Source organism: Poecilia formosa, unplaced genomic scaffold (genome assembly GCF_000485575.1).
Source record: "Poecilia formosa unplaced genomic scaffold, Poecilia_formosa-5.1.2 Scaffold54, whole genome shotgun sequence".
Taxonomy (NCBI): Eukaryota; Metazoa; Chordata; class Actinopteri; order Cyprinodontiformes; family Poeciliidae; genus Poecilia; species Poecilia formosa.
This window is the reverse complement of record NW_006799993.1, coordinates 2,337,267-2,356,492: the sequence shown is the minus strand read 5'-3', so window position 1 is coordinate 2,356,492 and position 19,226 is coordinate 2,337,267. Positions and strand designations below refer to the sequence as shown.

Below are 19,226 nucleotides of genomic sequence, written 5' to 3'. Positions count from 1 at the left end.
CGTAAAAATTTGGGAACCCTGATCTAAGGAAATATGCATTTTCATCAATAATGAAGCCTCATTGAGGTTTTAACTTACACTGCATTAAATGCTCAGACAGGAAGTGATTAATTATTGCATGTCTAGCTGCAGCTGACTACGGAGACGATCAACGTGTTCCTGAAATCCCGTGATGAGCTCAGATTAAGCCTTGCGTCCCGCTGTGCGCTGAGCCCTCCATCACTGTACAGCCACATGTTTCAGCTCGGTCTGCATGAAAACGACCAGCTGTGCCTGCAGGGCCTTTAATTAGGTTTCCATCGCGCCCCCATGCGGTCGATGCAGCATTGATTTGATTTTCCCTTCAGAAGCTGCGGTGTGGTCGGTGTGGTCGCTGAGGCCCGACGCCAGATGTCACACCAGGATCATTGGGTTACACAACGGAGCCCCGCCCACTGGACGGAAGCCCCGCCCACTTATTCTCTGTGCTGTAATCTCAGATTATAAAGAAACTACAGTTGGAACATGCACTCATACTACGGCGTATTAGGAAAAAGGAGAAAAATTCCGCCAAGAAACTCAGAAAATTCTGAGTTTGAAAAAATTTCAGAAATTTTCAGATTTATCTCAGACATTTTCTAGGAAAGACAAAGACATTTCTGAGTTTGAAAAGTCAGGTTTGGTAGGAAAAAAAAAAATCCAAAAGAAGGTTCTAAGTCTGAATCACACCCTTTGATCTTTCTGAATGGACTTTGCTTTTTCTCCCAGTGCATGGGCAGATTTTCTCCAGGTACTCCGGCACCAGCATGGACAATGGACGGGATGGAGGGATGATTTTCCTGCTGCAGCGCTTAATCTCTACACCAGGGGGCGCATGTGTTGCTCTTCTGCAGCTGAAGGCTCCTAACTCACCTGCTGAGGTCCGAAAGAACAATAACAGATACTGGTCAGTTTGATCCGACCCGATAGGACCAAAAAAAACAAAAAAAAAAAACATAAAAATGTAGCGATCTGTCAGACTAGATTTATGGAGTTTTTAAATCAAAAATGTGATGGTGGTGGTTCAGATTAAACTTTAACTATCCCTGAATAAATCACAGAGGACAAATATTTAGCTACTTTATTTTGTGCAGTTTTTATTTATGCGTTGCGCAGAGCTGTGCTGTTCCACAGAAAATACAGAAACAAGGTTACTAGAAAAAAAAATCTCTGCTTTGTGTTTCTGCAGAGATAACCAAATAATCAACATAAAATACAGATAAACATTACTCTACACTTGTCTTGGCTCATTATCTCAAGGAGAAGAGCATGAATCAGGTTGTGATGAAAGGTGAAAGAAAATCACTGAGCACACAACCTGAAATATTCACATCTTTTCTTTTTTTACATTGACCAACACTCTGAGATTTTATTTACTTTTCTGAAGGTTTCTGGTGACGCCTGATGGAATGAATTATGAGGAACCTTCTTTACAAAATCTGAAGTTTGTCACGCAAAATTCACATTTTGCATGTTGTTATTTTTGCATGTCCATTTGGATCTAAACTAATTTTAAAAACAACCCAAGTGCAAGGTTTTCACACCGAAAACCTTCTAAGCCCAGATGGGTGCAAGGGCAGTCATTCATCCAGCGGCCTGTTGTGTTTTTGAGTTAAAAATGTTTAAAGCTGACAGGAAATTTGAAAATATCACTTGATAATTATGTGTTATTGAAAGATTGGGAGATTAATACCTGAACACCAACTATAAAGTCTTAAAAATGCAAACATTAAAAACAAATTAACACATAAGCAATGCTTAGCCTGGTGGGGGCACAAGTAAAGCCTGGTGGCCCGCCAGGCTTATAATACACTGGGGGGAAGCCCCCCAGTGTATTATTACTGTTTTTTGGCAATAAGTTAATGTTTTTGGGTGTCTAGAAAATGAGCCGTTTCAAAAAACCTCCTAATTGTTAAGTCATAATCAACAGGTATCTGCTAGGTAACTGGATGTTGCCTAGCAACCTCAGCCCGTCACCTAGCAAATGAGCTCCAGCACATTTGGTCAGCTGGTTTTACCACTGTACAACGACTGCTACAAAAGATAAGTGTTTTATTGTTGACTTACCATCCAGAAAACACTTTCTGCATTTTTGTTGGTTGTGCAGGAGGTCCACTTCTGCTTTTCAAAGCTTTTTGGTTATATAATTGCACATCTATTTGTTCTAAAAGGAGCTCAAGACATGCAGAGATTGATCTTGTGCAAAAAAATTTGATGAACATTCCCTTTGAAACCTCATCTACTGGAGACAAAGTGAAATCCATGAGGATCTGCTTTAAGTCTGAATTGACTCCTGATAATAAAACCCATACAAACATAAAGATCTCCAACAAACGTGAAGCTAAAATCTGCTGGCAGACCGTATCAGTACTCAATTAAAATCTGATTTCTTCGGTCTCAGGAAGCTCTCTCTCTGCTCATTGGTCTGCAGCCGGTGAAGCTCCTCCTCCAGCTCTCTGATTCGCTGCAGCATCTCCTTCCTCTCCGCCTGGGCCCTGAGCTCCGACTGGAACTCCACCTCCAGGATCTTCCTGGAACACCAGCGCTCCAGCTGAGCCGACACGGCGTCAAAGAACTGCTGAGTCACCTAAAGCAAGAACACATTTTCATTTAGTCAGCAGAATTTCACTGGCTAGTCCTCAAGGTCCGCTTGAGGACCAGCCATGTCTTTGCTGCTCCAGCAGGTCTGATTCAAATGACTGTATTAACTGCTTAGCTAAAGCACCTAAAACATGCAGAACATTGGACCCTGAGGACCAGAACTGAGACCTGCTGGGTTAGATCAAACCATATCTATGTGTTAGAATGGCCTAGTCAAAGTCCAGACCTCATATAAATATGAGGTTCAAGAGGGGACCAAAACTGCAACATGTTATGTTTTCAGCTGTAGCGGTTCACGTTCTCACTGCACTGTGTCAAACGACCTAAACTAATTTAAAAAACCCAGTTACCCAGAATGCCCTGTGCTATAGTCCACTTCCTGCTTTTGTTGAGGTTCACACATGTATTTGAACTGCAACAGAGTTCACTTCTGTACAGGGTTTGGTTCGCCTACAAACCAAGGTTTTGGTTCTGTTGAGGTGAACTCTGGAGACCCATGGACTACGGCGCAGGGCATTCTGGGTAAATACAGCCAAAACAAACACAAGAGTTTAGTGCCAACTGGAGAAATGACAGCGCTCATATCGTCTTCTTGTTTTGTTTTTTCAGTCGTCCTTGTTGCAGCGCCACCACAGGCGAGGAGGGGAACCGGTTTTTCAGATGCTTTTGTTTGTTTGACAGTGCAGTGAGAAAGAGAACCGCAGCAGCTGAAACTTTAACAAATGCTGCAGCTTTGGTCCTTTTATCGAACTGAATTCCCAATCTAAATTCAACTGGGAATCTCACCTCTATGGCGTGCAGGTGTTTCCTCTCCTGAATGAATGTGGGCTCAGCAGGTCGGTCCATGAGGAACTCCAGAACCATGGTGTCGCTTTTGGGGCCCCGGACCTCTTCCTGTGGGCCGGTGCTGGTGCTGCTGGAGCGATCCTCTGTGTAATCGACAGAGAGAGGAAGGTTCTGCAGTACTGCTGGGAGCCAGGAGGGGGCAGAAGAGACTGTGGAGAGGTCCAGTGAGCTTTCTGGGTTCTGGTTCTGATCTGTCATTGAGGAAAAGTAGTTTATAGTTTTGTTGTTTTAGGTTTGTGCTAATCTATGTGGTGCCGTTTGTAAAGTCACGCAGTCAAAAATGAACAGGAATAATTTGGAGTTTTTGGCCCATTATATAAAAAAGGAAGATTATTTTCCAAGATAATATTTCCGCCATGGTATTTATTCATTTATAAATGTCAAACGTACCTGCACACCTGTCCACCTTCATCTCGAAGTAGGTTCTGCCCCCGGTCGGCTCGGCCAGCCTCAGACTCTTAGATCCTCTGGGTCTCAGGGTGCTGGCGGACACAGAGGGGCTGCTGTCTCCAGAAAACAGCAGCGGCACGGACTCCAGGTCCGTTTCTGCTGCTGCAGACGGAGACAGCAGCAGGTTCTGGTAAATGGTCTCAGCTGGAACTGAGATGTCCAAGTCCTCCAGCAGAGACAGACACCAGCCCTTCAGTTCATATCTCAGAGCGTCCTAGAGACAGAGCAAAGAGCTGCTAAGCGCCGTCGCATCCAGCAGATCAGGTGCTGAACTGGGTCAGGTGATGGTACCTGGTTCCTCAGAGCTTCTGCCCGGTCCTGTGCTGCTCTCTGCTCCATCCTGGATGTGAGGCTCCTCCTCTCACACGCTGCTTTCTCCTGGATCAACATCTCCAACTTCCTGAGCTTTTCAAAGACACAAAGCAGACGAAGGCGCGACGGCCTCGCAATCGTTTGATTCTTCAGATATTTATGGATTTGATCAATCAGATCGATGCTGTGATCCAGTTTAGTCAGTGTGGCGTCCCGGTTGAAAAGATGGTCTCTTTAACTGATGGTTCATGTTTCTTTATTCAACAGTCTTTGTACATGAACACACCGTAAGAGCTACAAACATACAAATAAAATACCATCAGTAACTCTTAGTGGTTCTAACCTTTTACCTTAACCTATAAACCTTCCTTTAAAACATTTAATTCACAATACATGTATTTAATTAACTATAATATTTCTGTATTACAAATGAACTTAAACGTATTCCAACTGTTTCAACAGTTAATCAACTATTAACACTATTTTATGTCAAAACATAAACATTACGCTTATTATATACAATACTCTCGTCAAAACTCGCCTTGTTCCCTCATCAGCCAAGCGCTAAATAATTGTTTAGACCTTAGTTTGACTACTTCTTAATTATCTCCTTTTCACTGCGACCCGTGCGCTCTTTCTCTGCATGATATCCAAGCAGTTAATTAATTGTCAGTTAGCCTGCAGTTTTTGTGTCAGTCACTTAGCAACCTTACCCTTTAAAGCCCTTTCAAAATAAAAGCATCGGCCGCAAAACAACAAATACCTCTTAGTTAGATGAGGAAACAAATAAATACTAATAAAGTCATTTACACTCAGAACTGGGAAATTCAACTGGAATGGCTTGTAAGAGGACTTTGTGTTTCAGATGGCCGCTCCCCACAGCAACACTATTAAGATGTGGTGGAAATGTAATTATTTACAAGACACAAATGTAAAAGTGTTTCTAAAATTAATGTTACGGGTAGAGCCTGAAACTCTAAACACAAAAAGTTAAAAAAGGTGTTTGCTTAAGGAACGTTATGACGTAGCTAATACCAGGATCATACTAAGAAAATAAAAAATTATGAAGTCCTTGAATTTCCTTGATTAAGTTCTTTTTGTGGGATTACCTTCCAATTGCTTCACTTTTTTTTATGTGCAACGTTTCTTTTCTTTATTTCGAACATGAAAGCAGTATAAAATTACAGATTTAAACGAGGAATGAAAGACATTTTTGTAGCCACAATAATCTTATTTTCAAAAAGGAGGAAGAAGTAAAACAAAACTAATATTTTGTTTTCAAAATGAATCCTTGTTATAAGGAAAATGTAGAAGTTACACAAATTACTAGTACGATTTTTATGATATATATTGATATATTTTAGTCTAAGTATAAATAAAATTTATATGCACCCTTGTATAATTTTATTCATTATAAACATCTTTACTCAGATATTTTCTCTAAGAATATTCTCGTAATTTTACTTTTACATTTTTTGTTAGTATGACACTAATGCTAATATAAAGTAAAATGATCTTCCTAAGAGCGACTGGAAACAACGTTTATGGTTCTGAACTCAAACGTTGTTACTTCGGTTCTGACGTCAAACCCAGACCCGAGTTCCCAATTCCCACGTCACTGAAGGCTAACCTGGTGCTTGTTGCGGCGCTCCATCCGGTCCATCTGGCCGTGCAGCTCCTCCTGGACATTCAGGATCTGCAGCCTCAGCTCCTGCTTTGAGGTCGTCAGATCGTCCTGCAGCTTCTTTAGGAGAGACTCGCAGATGCAGCCGCTGGCAGGAGCCTTAAACGAAACAGATTTACTCACTTCTCTCCTGAGGAACCTTCAACTTCTGAGCTGGACTGAACCAACCTGCCGAACTCTGCCCTCCCTGTCTCTGTACAGAGTGTAGAGCTGAAACGTTTTTCCGCCTTCATCCCAGAACTCGTCCTTCTGGGATTTATTGTGTTTCCTTCCTGAGGTGAGATCTTCTGCGTCCAGATCCTGCAGAGACGTCAAAGTCTCACTGCTCGCAGGATTGTGTCACAGTTAGGATTAGGAAGGGAGTTTATTCTCTGGGTTTTAATGAGTTGGTTTTGAATTCAGAGGTGGAAATGAGTCCAGAGTTTCAGGTCAGTTAAAGGCAAACAAATCTGAAGTCGAGTCTAAAGTGAAAAAAATGCTTTGAACCAAGTCTCAGGTTGCAAACTCTGAATTTTTAGCCATAAACATGTAAGCTATTGTTTTGCTGAACAAACAAGTAGAACTGAACTTCAAAAACTCAAAAATGATCTTTTTTTTGTCGTGTTTCAATCCTCGCTTACATTTTACTATAATTTACCCAAGTTTCTACACAATATTGGAAAAATCTGACATTGCGATTTTTTTTCGGACCTTGTATAAAAAAATATGAAAGAAATAAATGATTTTCAGCAGATGACTTGGATATCAACTTAAGGTTACCATCTTATTGACTGTAAACCTGCACTGATCTTCCATAGTTTTGTGAATGTTACAAATATGATTTTTTTTTGTCTGAATTTGAGTTATTCCTATTAAAGCTACACAATATTAGTAAATCTGGGGATATTCTAGGGTTCGTCTTGTAATTTGCGTCGGTTTAAAGAGGCACTATTATGTAAAATTGACTTATTTGAGGTTTACAACATGTTATAATGTTATTCCTTAATCAAAAACATACCTGGAGTGTTGCTTTGATTCTTTCATGCATGTTTGAGAAATCATTTAATCACCATGGTAACCATTCAGCTATGCAAAAAGACTCGGGGGACCAAGCCCCGCCTTTTAGACGCAGCTCCTCCTCAGAGCTGCAGTTTCCAATCTTCTGAGCTTCCATGTTCCAGAACACCCTTCCCCATTAACTCTTCGACTCAGCTCCTTCAGACTAGCCAGCAGCAATTAGCAAACACCTGGCAGAACTGCTGAGCTCATTGTAGAAGCTACTTCTGAGTGAAACGCTGGTAAAAAAAAACTTTGTTACAGGGTTAATAGAGGAATCACATAGTGGTGATTTTCAGTAAGAGTAGGAGTTTTTAAAGAGACAAAAGCCAAATTTCAAGGTGTTAAATTACAAAGTCAAATTTACTTTTAAGTCCTATTGTTTACATATAGCATTTTATAACAACTAAAAGTAATGTAGCTACTTGATTGTGTTGTAAAATGGCACTATGTGTCTGGAAAATACGTAATACTGCTAATTTAAAACTAAGACAATCAAATAGGCCTCGAGTCAAAGAGGTGGAACTGCTTTTAGTTCGTCATGTTTCTCCTGTGTGTCTGATTTCTAAGTCCTTTGGCTCCAGCCTGATTCTAGTCCAAGTCATGTGACTCTAGTCCAGGGGTGGGCAATCCTGGTCCTGGAGGGCCGGTGTCCTGCAGCTCTTAGATGTCTCCCTGGTCCAACACACTTGAATCCAACAGCTGAATCACCTCCTAAGTGCAGTCAGGTTCTCCAGAGTCCTGCTAATGACCTCATTATTTGACTCGGGTGTGTTGAAGTTGAGACACATCTAAAAGTTGCAGGAGACCCTCCAGGCCTGGAGTTGCTCACCCCTGCTCTAGTTTGACTCGAGTCCAAGTCGTTTGACTCTGATTTAACCGGATTCAGCTCATTACTCACCTTAGCGTCTGATCTGGGTTCAGTTTGCTCCATCTTCAGGGCGCCGACCTGAAAACCAGAGAAAAGAAAAGCTTCAAAGCTCCTCAAATGATTCTGAACCCGATCCTAAACTTCCTGTTTCTTACTTTGGCGGGTCGAGTCGGCGCTCTCAGTCTGGGCTTCCTCATCGTCTTTCTTCTCATGTAGCGTACCTGAAGAGAGGAACACTCGTTCTGGTGACATGTTTGGATATAATGTTGAATAATAAGTGAGTTAATGAACCTGAGGAACTTTGGAGAGCAGCAGAGCCACCTGTTTGCTCTGGTGATCTCTGGCTTTATCCAGCGCCGTTTTTCCTGCCTGAAGGAGGAAAACATGTCAGCCAGGAAGCACTTCAACTCTGACATGAATTCAATGGATCAGCCAGGGGTTTAGATGTTCCAGTATTCTTCAGTTTAAGTTACCAAATTAAATAAAGCTAACAAAAACTGAAATTGAAAAAAAAACATTTTTATTAACTGAAACAAATAAAAATGGTAATTAACGGGGGAAACTATAACTAACTGGAACTAAATCACGTTTATAAACTAACTAAAACATACTTAAGTTATAGGTATAACATCCTTAATTTCAGTGTTTATGAATCTACTTATTAGCTTTTTGGAATGATGAGAAATTAATATTTTCCCCACACAAATGGTTAACGTCGGTCTTCACCAAGTAGTCTGCAAAATGGCAACAGCAAAAGTTGGGATAAAACACCACAGTCATTTGGGTATTGAACATTTAATAAAGTTTTTGTAATACAGAATCACAATACAACATTTTGACCCTCTTCAATTCCTCACCTAAAACTTTACCAAACTAATTAAAACTGTCTGAATTAGACAAAAGTCATAGTGAATAAAAGTATAATGAAAAACTCTGACGCTGTTCCGGACTCGCACATCCAGACCGGCCGACAGTAAAAGCTGAACAGCTTTCCTGTGGTTCAGAGCTGCTGCGACGTGAAGCGCTGTGTCTCCAGCCTGCAGTCGAACAGAACCAGAACCAAAGTAAAAATAAAAGCATTTCATTGCCTAAAATGCAATAACATGGCATTTATTTAATGTACAGTTGATTATTTGTAGAATTTATTTACAGAAAGATTTTTTTTTGTATTTTTTGTACAATTGTAACTTAATTATTGTTCTGAATATGCTCTTCTTCCAGCAAATTTCCCATTTGAGACTGCTCAAAAAAGGCCACTTAACAGTTAATTGATTACTAAATTATCTGAGGATTATTCCAATAATCGATTGATGTTGAATTGTCCGTAAGCCTCAGGAAGAACGGATGCTGTCACCTGGTTGGTCTCATTCAAGCAGCACTGCGACCTCAGCAGGATCTTCAGCAGGTTCAGGTTGTTGTAGCGAGCAGCCACATGCAGACAGGTGTCGCCCACCTGAAGCAGGAGCACAGGTGAAATTTGACTGGGACGACTGGAAACAGAAATGCTTCCTATGTTAACTAAATCCTAAATAATTGTGTTGTTGATTTTTTTCAATTTATTTTTTTAAAAATGGGGAATTACATATTAACATTTACATGTCAACACAATAACCAAGTGGCTAATTTCCATCTCTAGTCCCATCGGTAGCCACAGATTATTACACAAAAAACATTTAATAAAGGAGCAGAGGGGTATTAAAGCTATAGTAAGTAGCTTAAATAAAAAATATATGTTTTACATATTTGCTAAAATTACTATTTCATGACAGTATAACACATATAATCTGTGAACAAATAGAACTCCTCTAACAACTAATCAGAGCCAGGAGGACGGTCTTAGCGCTGTCAATCATGCTTGGATACACAGTGCTCAGCAGCTTAAATCTATATAGATTTTTCCAACGATAGAATGAAACAGTAATTATAAATTTAAAAAAGATTCATAGCTAGTTTATAAATATTTTTTTTTCTTTTAACATGTAAATACATGACCAGCCAGGAGGACGGTCTTAGTGCTGTCAATCATGCTTGTATATGCACTGCTCACAACCTCCCATCCTCCCTCCCACCTTGCGCTCTGCTATGCTACAACTTCTTAGCCTGTAGTGAATGCTAACGCTAGTTAGCATAGCCACAGATGGTGGTGGATAAAGAGTTTTTCTGGAACATCAAGTTGTACTAGCACTAAGCACTAACTAGCACAGCACTAAGAACCTCCTCCTGGCTCTGATTGGTTGTTTCTGATCAGGGGCGGGGCTAATAATAGCACTGGGAGAAGATGGAAAAGCTCTATTGTTTCACAGATTATTCATCTCATATTAAATAAAATATAATTATAGATTTCAAATTGCAAACAACAGCTTAAAGCTTCAGTTTCAGTCATTTTGACTTCAGGTTGATAAGTAAGTTGAATAGAGTTAGCATAACAGCACAGTTAAGCTACGCTAAGCTAATTGTGCAATTAGAAAACAAATTTCCTGCATAGTTTTTCCATGCTAACCAGATCCTTGTGTTTTATTTGGGTAAATAAAAGGTTCTGCCATCTTTTCCCACCTTGTTCTTGGCGTCGGGATTTGAACCTCCGAGCAGCAGGAGCTGAGCAGTGGGAGCGTGTGCGTTCTGGCAGGCCAGGTGAAGCGGCGAGTTTCCTGCCTGAAACATTCAGAACAAACTGAGACCTGAACCCTGGGCGGTCATTTCAGTTCCTGCTGCAGGTAGAGATCAGAAATCACTTCACAGCCGGCCTGAGAGGCTCTGCAGCAATAAGTGAGGATGATTGGTGGGTTTATTTCGGTCAGAACAAACCCCCGCTGATTGGCAGGTTAATTTGAGAACAACTGCATCAAACTGGTGTTCTGCTGGTCCAATCAGAGGCTCAAGTAACAGAGATGTCGGATTATCAAAGGCTTGACTTTATTCAGTAAGAATATTACACAATCATGTTTGGAAAACTGCAACCCCGGAATTATAATCTCTGTAAACTGAAAACAAGAAGGATGTTTACTGAAATCAAACTTCAGGCTCAGGAGCTGATCTGATACATTTTCCAGCTCCCCCCCCCCCTTCAACAATAGAGGCTTTATTGTGCTTTGTTGTGGAAATCTCAGAGTTGAAAACTCAGTCTCTCCGTCTCTGCTGAGACGAGTTTTCCTCTAATTACCTTGTTCTTGACGCGCACGTCAACGCCAGCCTTAACGAGCAGTTTGACGCACTGTGTGAATCCGTGCCAGGACGCCTCGTGGAGCGCCGTGTTTCCAAGCTCAAACAAACAGAACATGGCAGTCAGAATGGAGGAACGTGACCCGTAGCTCTAAACACTGGTGATCAGAACTCACTGGATCCTGCAGGTCCACAGCGCAGCCTCCAGCGATCAGAGTGGCCATGGTCTCGCTGTTCCCCACCATGGCGCTGCGGTGGAGAGCCGTCTGATGCCCGGAGATCTGAAACAAAAGCCCCGTTCACACCACACTTCTAAACAACACCTGATGCATGTCAAAGGTTTCACAGTAAATTACATTTATAGTTGATATACAGATGAGTTTATGCACCTGGAAGACAAAAATGTGTCTAAATATTTGTGCCTTTATATATCTTTAAAGGGGAACCATTACTCAAAAGTCATATTTTGCAAACTTTTTACTTCAATTAGGGTCTCTACTGCTTTTTATAACAGAGTATTAGGGCTATACTAAGAAATAATAAAATAAAATGAATAAAATCACATGGATAAAGTGAGAGCATTACGAGAATAAAGTCCTAATAATATGAGGCTGTTGTTATATTTATGTATTCCTGCACACATTCACAGCTGGACACCTTCACGTTTTCTTGACTGCACATCTTCACAGCTGCACACTTGACCTCCTCCAACACCTGCATCCATATTTCAGAGAAGGAGGGTTGAATTTAGTCTCACCTGGTGCAGGGTAGATATTTTTATATTCTGTCTGGGTCATATTTTTCAATCTGTTCAGTATTCTTTATTTCTTTTTACGGTTTTTGAACAATTATGTTACAGAATTTGCTGCAAGCTGCTAAATAAGGCCATGACCTTCTGGCCAACAGTTTTATGAATCCAAGTTCAATGACGTCAAATCAGTGGATACGTGTAAAATCGATTCAGCACCCAAGCCTGTTTGGACCAAACCTGAATTTTATTTTTTTTTTTTTGTAATTTCTTGACAGGAAATGCTTAGACGGCTTTGTACACTTGAGTCTTCCTGGAAAATTCAAACAATAGTTTCTACAAAATAACCAATCTGCAGAAACTGGTTATTGTCCTCTATACCTTTGAATGGACCACTTCACCTCCTCCAGGTCTGCAGTGGACTTTCATGTCAGGAGGGTTTTCTACTCCCTGTTTTCACAGAAACATAGAGAACAGGGTTATGACCACTGGAACAACAACAACAAAAAAATCAGACTTTTGATTTTCTAGGAAAAAAAAGGACAGAAATCTGAGAAAAAAGTCAGAATTCTGAGCGTGAAGTAAAAAGTTTTAGATTAAGTTGGAATTCTGAAATTAAATTTTAAATTTCTTAGACTGAAGACAAAATTCCGAGAAAAAAAAATTCAGAGAAAAAAAAAATCTGAATTCCGAGGAATTAAAAATAAAAATTTTAAGGTTAAAGTAAGAATTCTGAGAAAAATGTCAGAATACAGGTATTAAAGTCATAATTCTAAGAAAGAAAATCACTATTCAGAGAAATAAGTCAGAATTCTGAATAAAATGTGAGAATTCTGAGATTAAACTCGTAATTCTAAGAAAGAAAATCAGAATTCAGAGAAAAAAACAAAATTCTAAGGAAAAAAAAATCTGAATTTTGAGAAAAATGTCAGAATTTTTTTTTTTTCTGTAGAAACAAAGTGAAGTGATGTTAAGTTGTAAACTACACAGCTCTGAAGCAGATTTTGTTGTATTAATATGTAAGTAGCTGTAGAATCCATCTAAATGAAGGCGTCACCTCAGATGAACTGAGCGTGCAAACCAAGTTCTCCACGCCTGACGATCTGACAGAGTCTCTGCTGCAGAACGCCGCCATTCAGCTGCTGCACCTGCAGAAGAAAGAAAAATGAGAAATAATCTCTGAGCAAACCAAGACACAGTGGAAAGAGAAGAGGAAAACTTTGTAAAAGCCTCATGCTGCAGGTTTCTGATCAAACAGGTGAAACATAAACTGTAAATGTTCTGCTGAGATTCTGATGGTCAGATCCTTTAATCTTCACATCAGAAACATAAAGGATTTCAGAGCTGATGGTCAGAATGAGCCTTTAATCCTGGACATGTCTCCAAACAGAACGGTGTAATGAGTAATCCCTCTGTTGTTCTCTGCCATCTCTCTGGGTGAGACTGCAGCAGCATTTTATTCGACTTTTTTTTTACCTTTATGTTGATGTAAACAATACAAACAAGACCAGAACAACAGGTAAAAAGTGCAGAAATATAACTAAACTAACCCCAGTGTGGTGCATTAATTATGCAAAGAACAGTATGTGTATTGATTGATATGGTAAATACAACAATAAGATATTTTTTCTGAAGTTTTTGTTGTACATGTAACATATTTGAGGTTAACATGTTTTAAGTTATTTTTGCTGTTTGTAAAAGTCATAAAATCAGCCAGTTGAGAATGAAACTAAACAAATGTTAAGTTAGAGAGGAAACATAAAATTCAAACGAAATCATTCCTGTTTCCTTGATGTCAGTGAACGCCTCATCTCTTATCAGCGGCTGAAACTTTAAGATGAAGTTAAAAGCCACTAAGAAGAATATTTCATCCTTCAACTCGAGTTAAAGACATAATTCACGAAGCTTTTGCATAATTACACCCTAGACTATGTATCTAAGGAGTTAGGATTAAGAATGTTGGCTTAAATTCCTACAAACCGTCCAGGATTTCCAGTAGCCTTGAAGAAGAAACTGATGAACTTTAAAAACAGAATAAGTCAGAGGAAGCTGCTTTACCTGATTCTGCACAGAGACGGCCGATTCCTCAGCAGGAAAAAGGAGCATCAGTTTTTTTTTTAAACTCCAGCCGTTCAGAAGAAACGTTTTCAGCCGGTTGTGCTGAGGATCAGCATAAGTTGCAGCAGCAACAGCAGGCGGATCATTCACTGAGAGGAAGACGTGCAGAGACGGGGACAGATGTTACAGAACAGGGCAGATTAACGGAGGAGGGGGGACTTGCACCGGTTTTAATGGGAGGAGAGGAGGGGGAACCTTTAAAAGCTTAGCCCGTCTTCAAAAGACTCAATCCAGTTTTAATCTGCTGAGCCTGAGCCTGCAGACAAAAAACAGACAGAAAAAAAAGACAGAAAAGTTTGATATGCTAACAATTAGCGGAGGGAACTTTTGATTTGTTCAGGAAGTGACGTCAGCGAAACAGAGGAAATTGAAACGAAGGAAATCTGAATACTGAAACCACAACGAGTGATGAAGACAGCCAGCTTCTCATTGGCTAAATCACAAAGGATCATCATCATCATCATCATCATCATGACTGTAACCATGGTGATCATCATGGTCATTGTTGTCTATCATTATTGCAGCTGTTCATCATCTTTTTTGTCATTGTCATCATCAGCAGAGTATATTGAGATCATCATCAATGACATCATCATCGTCAGTGCCACCATCATCATCATCATCTTTGCTGTAACCATGGCGATCGTCCTCATCATTGAGTCTTTATAGTTTTCTTCGTCATTACTGTAGCTACGCTCATCCTTCTCATCTTCATCAGTTATCATCAACAGCAATAGAGTCTGATGACATCAATGACATCTTCATCTCCAGTGTCATCATAGCAATCCTGTCTTTGTCACCTTCATCATCAATGTAATCACCGTTATTTTCATCTTCATCATCACCATCATTATCATAATAATTGTATCACCACCATCATCATCATCGTCATCATCATCATCATCATCATCATCATCATCATCATCATCATCATCATCATCAATAATACCATTATAGTTCTCATTATGGATAAAAACAGAATAAGTCAGAGGAAGCTGATTTACCTGATGATTCAGAAATCATGATAATTCTCATCATAATCATCATCGTCATCAGTTCTATCTTCATCATAATCTCCATCATCAATGTCATCTTCATGACAATCCTCATTATTTTCATCCTCCTCCTCCTCATCATCAGTATTAATGATCATCATCCTAGTTATTGCCATCATCGAGGTTGTAATCATATAGTCCTCATAGTCAATGCCATCCTCTTCATGATGATGATGATGATCATTGTTATAGTCATCTTCATCATCATAAGTATAAAGTATAATTTTCGTCATCATTGTAACCAAGACAATCATCACCAAGCACAGCCATTGTTGTCTGTCATCATCATCATCATCATCATCATCATCATCATCATCATCATCATCATCATCACACAGCTTAGTGTTGATGTTATCTGTGCAGAAACTGCTAAATTTCCATTCTCTCTCAAGTTTTTTTTCGTAAAGCTGTGACTAAATTAAACATGTCTCCCAATAGAAACAACATGAAACTCGTCCATGAATGCCAGCTGCGTGAGCAAGGTCCGTGCTGCTGTTACTATTTTCCAGAGATGTTCCCTGTCAGATTTAATCTGCTGCACAGCTCCCTGTGAAACTCCTCTGACAGCTGATTTTTCTTTCAACAGAAAAATAATCCCTTGTTATTCTGCATTTCTGTGGCTGAAAATGCTTTGGACTGAACGTTCTTTCACAAACCAAACCAACGGGTTGCTGTTTGTAAAGTTACACAGTAAAAAATTAACAGCAATATTTTGTATTTATTTAATCTGTCATAAATAAAAATATGTAGGTTTTCATTTTTCAGTTATATTTTCAGCATCTTATTGCTACATTTATAAATGTCAGAGTTTCAAACTAAATATTAAATTAAGAAGTTAAATATTTAGCTAAAACATATTTAGCTAGAAAGCTAATTTAAGAAAGTGTTTAAGTCTGAACCGAATATTTAGTTTTAAAACTAGATATTTAACTCCAAATTAAATGTCTATTTTGCCAACTAAATATTTACCATGGAGTTAAATTTTTAGTTATGAGTTAAATATTTAGCTGGCAACATAAATATTTAGTTTAGCAAATATTTAACAAGCTAAAGTCTGGGCTAAATATTTAGCTTGGAAAATAAATATTTGGGTTGGAACTAAATATTTAGTTATCAAAATGAATATTTAATTTGGAGTTATTTAGCTCAGACATAAAAATTTATTTGGAAATTAAATATTTAGTTTCCTAACTAAATATGAAACTAACTATTTAGCATGTGCTTAATTTGAATGCTAGATATTTAGCTTGTAAACTAAATATTTGTGAATTAAATACTTACTTTGGAAGGTAAATATTTAGTTTAGCTAAACCTAAATGTTTAGGTTTAGCCAAAACATTTAGCTCAGACTCTCACCATTTAGTTGAGAACTAGATATTTAGCTTTGTAACTAAAACTTTTATTTGAAAGCTAAATATTTAATCTATAAACAAAATTGTCATGTGAATTAAATATTTTGTTATGAATTCGGACATTTATAAATGTAGGAATGGAGAAAATATTGTTTTGAAAACTGAACACCCACTTTTTTCCCTCTATCACAGATTAAATAAAACAAATTATTGCTGTTAATTTTTTACTGTGTCTTTACGAAAGGCACCCGATGTGTTTACCGTGCTAAACTAAAACATTTTCTGAGGAAACTCCTTGATACGTTCATAACCAGGTTCTGGTGTTATTTTGCCAGACTTTCAGGCTGCAGAGTTCTGATCCGATAATGAATCCACACCTACACACAGAGTTTTAGTTTCTGGGGTCTGAGCAGCCAAACATTCACATCAGTTCTGATGGAAAACTGTCCCAGACTGCGGTCCAGAGTGCATCGGGTCACATGACGGCGGTTTGATCTCCCAGAGTGAGCGTGCACGCCCACGTGCGTGCCGTCTCCTCCTTTCCAGGTCAGATTGTGTAATCGCCGCTGCTGCTGTCAGCATTACAATGTGTTACATAAGACAATTTGATGTTCGGGGCTATAATCCGGCTGTGCTGCCTGAGCGCTCCCACATCTGGGATTTCCAGCTCATCCTGAGCTCTGCACTCGCCTTACCCACTCGGAGATTTTCCCCGGGTCACAGAGGGGGACCTAATGGCAGAAAGGATGGACTCGGCCAATTCTTGGCTCAGTTAGGATGTTGGAGTTTGTCTCTTTGTTCTGAGATAAATTACATGCAGATTTTTAAAAATATGGTAATTTATCAGAGCAATTCCTGCAGGTTTAGTTAGAAATAATGAGGTGGTGTTTACATTATCAAGAGCTCACAAAACAGACAAGAATGGATGCATAAAATAATGAAAATTATATGAAGTGCATGGCTAAGTGCCTCTCTGTTTAAATAAATCAAAAGATGCATGAAACGTTATGTAACATTTTTAACTGCAAGCAAAGATTTGCTCTCCTTTAGATTCAGCCGGGGGCTCATTTTGAGTCAGAAACTTTCATTCTTTTGTTTGTCACACTATAGAACAAGTTTGTCCCTAAACTAACACTGTCACCCTGAAAACAACATCCTCATTGTGGAGCATAGTAAGGCAGTGTGATGCTGTGGGAATGCTTTTATTTTTACATGGTTTGGATCAATGATTTTTCCTAAAAAGGTCATGTTATATTTTTGTCTCTAAAGTTGTATTTAGTTTGACAGAGAGAAAAAATGGCTGTTTGGATTGGAGAGGTGTCACGTTTTTGATTTACGGGTATCAGATTAAAGGGGAGAAATGTAAATACATGCCACATTTTTCAGATCTTATTTGCAATAGATCTTGAAAACTATGCATTCTTTCCTTTAACATCACAGTTTCCTATACTTTGTGTTGGTCTATCATACAAAATCCCAAACAAATTTTGTATGATAGACCAAGTTGAATAAAATAATGTGATATAAATGTAGGAAATAATCAACAATTCCAGCTTATGAATTTTAACAGTAAAATTTCTAGAACGTAGCTTTACATTTTTCAAAATCCTCCCCAAACAACATCTTTTTGGTTAAATTCACTCTAAAAAACCATAGAGATTTAATTTATCTTTCAGTCTTAATTGATTTTAGTTGATGATTAAATCTTTATGGATTTATGAGCTACACATTAATGCTTTATCATTTCTTTACACTCACTTATTCTTTCTGAATTGGGCAGACACACATTTGTCAGAAGCAAAACTCATGTGTTGTATAGATTAATTAAATATAGAGTAGAACATGCCTTTATTTTTGTCATTTTAATGATTATAGATTGCGACTAATGAAAACCCCAAATTAGAATTTGGTGGACAAAGTTCTCGCATTCTAATATAAAGTTGAGTGGAAGGAAAAAGTGTGGTAGGAAAATGTTAAGGAAGCTCCATTAAATAATTTGAGGGACTTTTATTAAGAGTGCAATCAGATCTTGAAACTTAAATCTGAAGATGAAGTTTTGACTTTTTTAGGAGAAACATACCAGATAGGTATGTACTGTTGGAGCGTTTTTTCCATAATTGATTATAGAAACAAGAACCTTTTCGACTCAGTATAACTCATTTCTACTTGTACTGTTTGGTTCTGACCAGCCTGAAAAAACAAAGTCAGTAATTGAAACATGTTCTGTTTGCTTTCCTCTGCAGGGTTGTTGGTACCATGTGGACCCAAATCACCTCCAACTGTCCTGAAACTGTCACACGAGCTTCTCCTTTGTTCTCTGAATTCAGAGAAAAACTCTGTTTGAGGGATTTCAGAGACAGACATGGCACATGTTGGAGCCACGGGTCCCGTGTCGTTCAGCCTCATATCTGTTGCTGCTGTTAAAGATGCAGAGGAGGTGGGAGTGGGGGAAGGAGGTCTGTTGACTCTATTTCTTTATTTTTTAGATTTACAGTCATTTTGCTCTGATCCCAGATGGAGCTAAGCATGGGAAAGTATGATCTGAACTTTGTGGTGTGATATTAAATTAATCTGTAGAGGTTATTTTCACTTTGTGTCTGAACACGTTTAAATTAATTAACAACCTTAAACACACAGGGAAGAGGTGTTTAATTACCCAGCAGCAGGTCCCAACATCAGGACCCGAAACACATCAGTCCTCAAAACAGCAACACAAAATTTTATTAAGTATTTTTGGTTTAGTTTCTGGTGCAAACAGAGTTGAAATAAGTAACTTTTCAGAAAGATATGTGAGCTTGTTTAAAGGAAATAATTCCTTAATTTTGATGAAACATTGTTTATTCCATTGGTAGATTACATCACTTTTGTCAATATCAAAATATTATTGATTTATATCTTGCTGAAAAGTGATTTTTAAGTTAGTTTAGTCTCATTTCAAGTGTAATAAGATATTTGCACAAGAAACTAGATCAAAATT

The 19,226-nt window shown here is 38.7% G+C and overlaps 1 protein-coding gene across 2 annotated transcripts; it reads right to left on the bottom strand.

The window, feature by feature from the left end:
• Nucleotides 1–2,277: 2,277 nt before the first annotated feature.
• ankrd6a (ankyrin repeat domain 6a) lies at nt 2,278–14,694 on the bottom strand. 2 transcript variants are annotated; one of them, XM_007553152.2, is made up of 18 exons: nt 14,038–14,694; nt 13,783–13,931; nt 12,782–12,872; nt 12,106–12,174; nt 11,153–11,257; nt 10,978–11,076; nt 10,371–10,469; nt 9,172–9,270; nt 8,756–8,854; nt 8,109–8,186; nt 7,973–8,038; nt 7,848–7,895; nt 6,080–6,211; nt 5,858–6,010; nt 4,207–4,320; nt 3,856–4,129; nt 3,406–3,656; nt 2,278–2,605 (listed from the first exon to the last, which is right to left on the bottom strand). In XM_007553152.2, exons 3-18 carry the CDS (start codon nt 12,857–12,859, stop codon nt 2,390–2,392), a joined length of 1,980 nt encoding a protein of 659 aa, XP_007553214.1. In that variant the 5' UTR covers nt 12,860–12,872; nt 13,783–13,931; nt 14,038–14,694; the 3' UTR covers nt 2,278–2,389. The 2 variants fall into 2 exon arrangements, with proteins under 2 accessions (XP_007553214.1, XP_016527516.1); XM_016672030.1 differs by lacking the exons at nt 6,080–6,211; nt 14,038–14,694 and having other exon boundaries at nt 13,783–14,018.
• Nucleotides 14,695–19,226: the final 4,532 nt, after the last annotated feature.

Coding starts and splice junctions, on each gene's coding strand:
- ankrd6a (XM_007553152.2), bottom strand. CDS start 12,859: ATGGCGGCGTTCTGCAGCAGAGACTCTGTCAGATCGTCAGGCGTGGAG. Junction 10,470..10,977: donor ACGTGCGCGTCAAGAACAAG/GTAATTAGAGGA, acceptor TGAATGTTTCAG/GCAGGAAACTCGCCGCTTCA. Junction 9,271..10,370: donor ATCCCGACGCCAAGAACAAG/GTGGGAAAAGAT, acceptor CTCCTGCTTCAG/GTGGGCGACACCTGTCTGCA.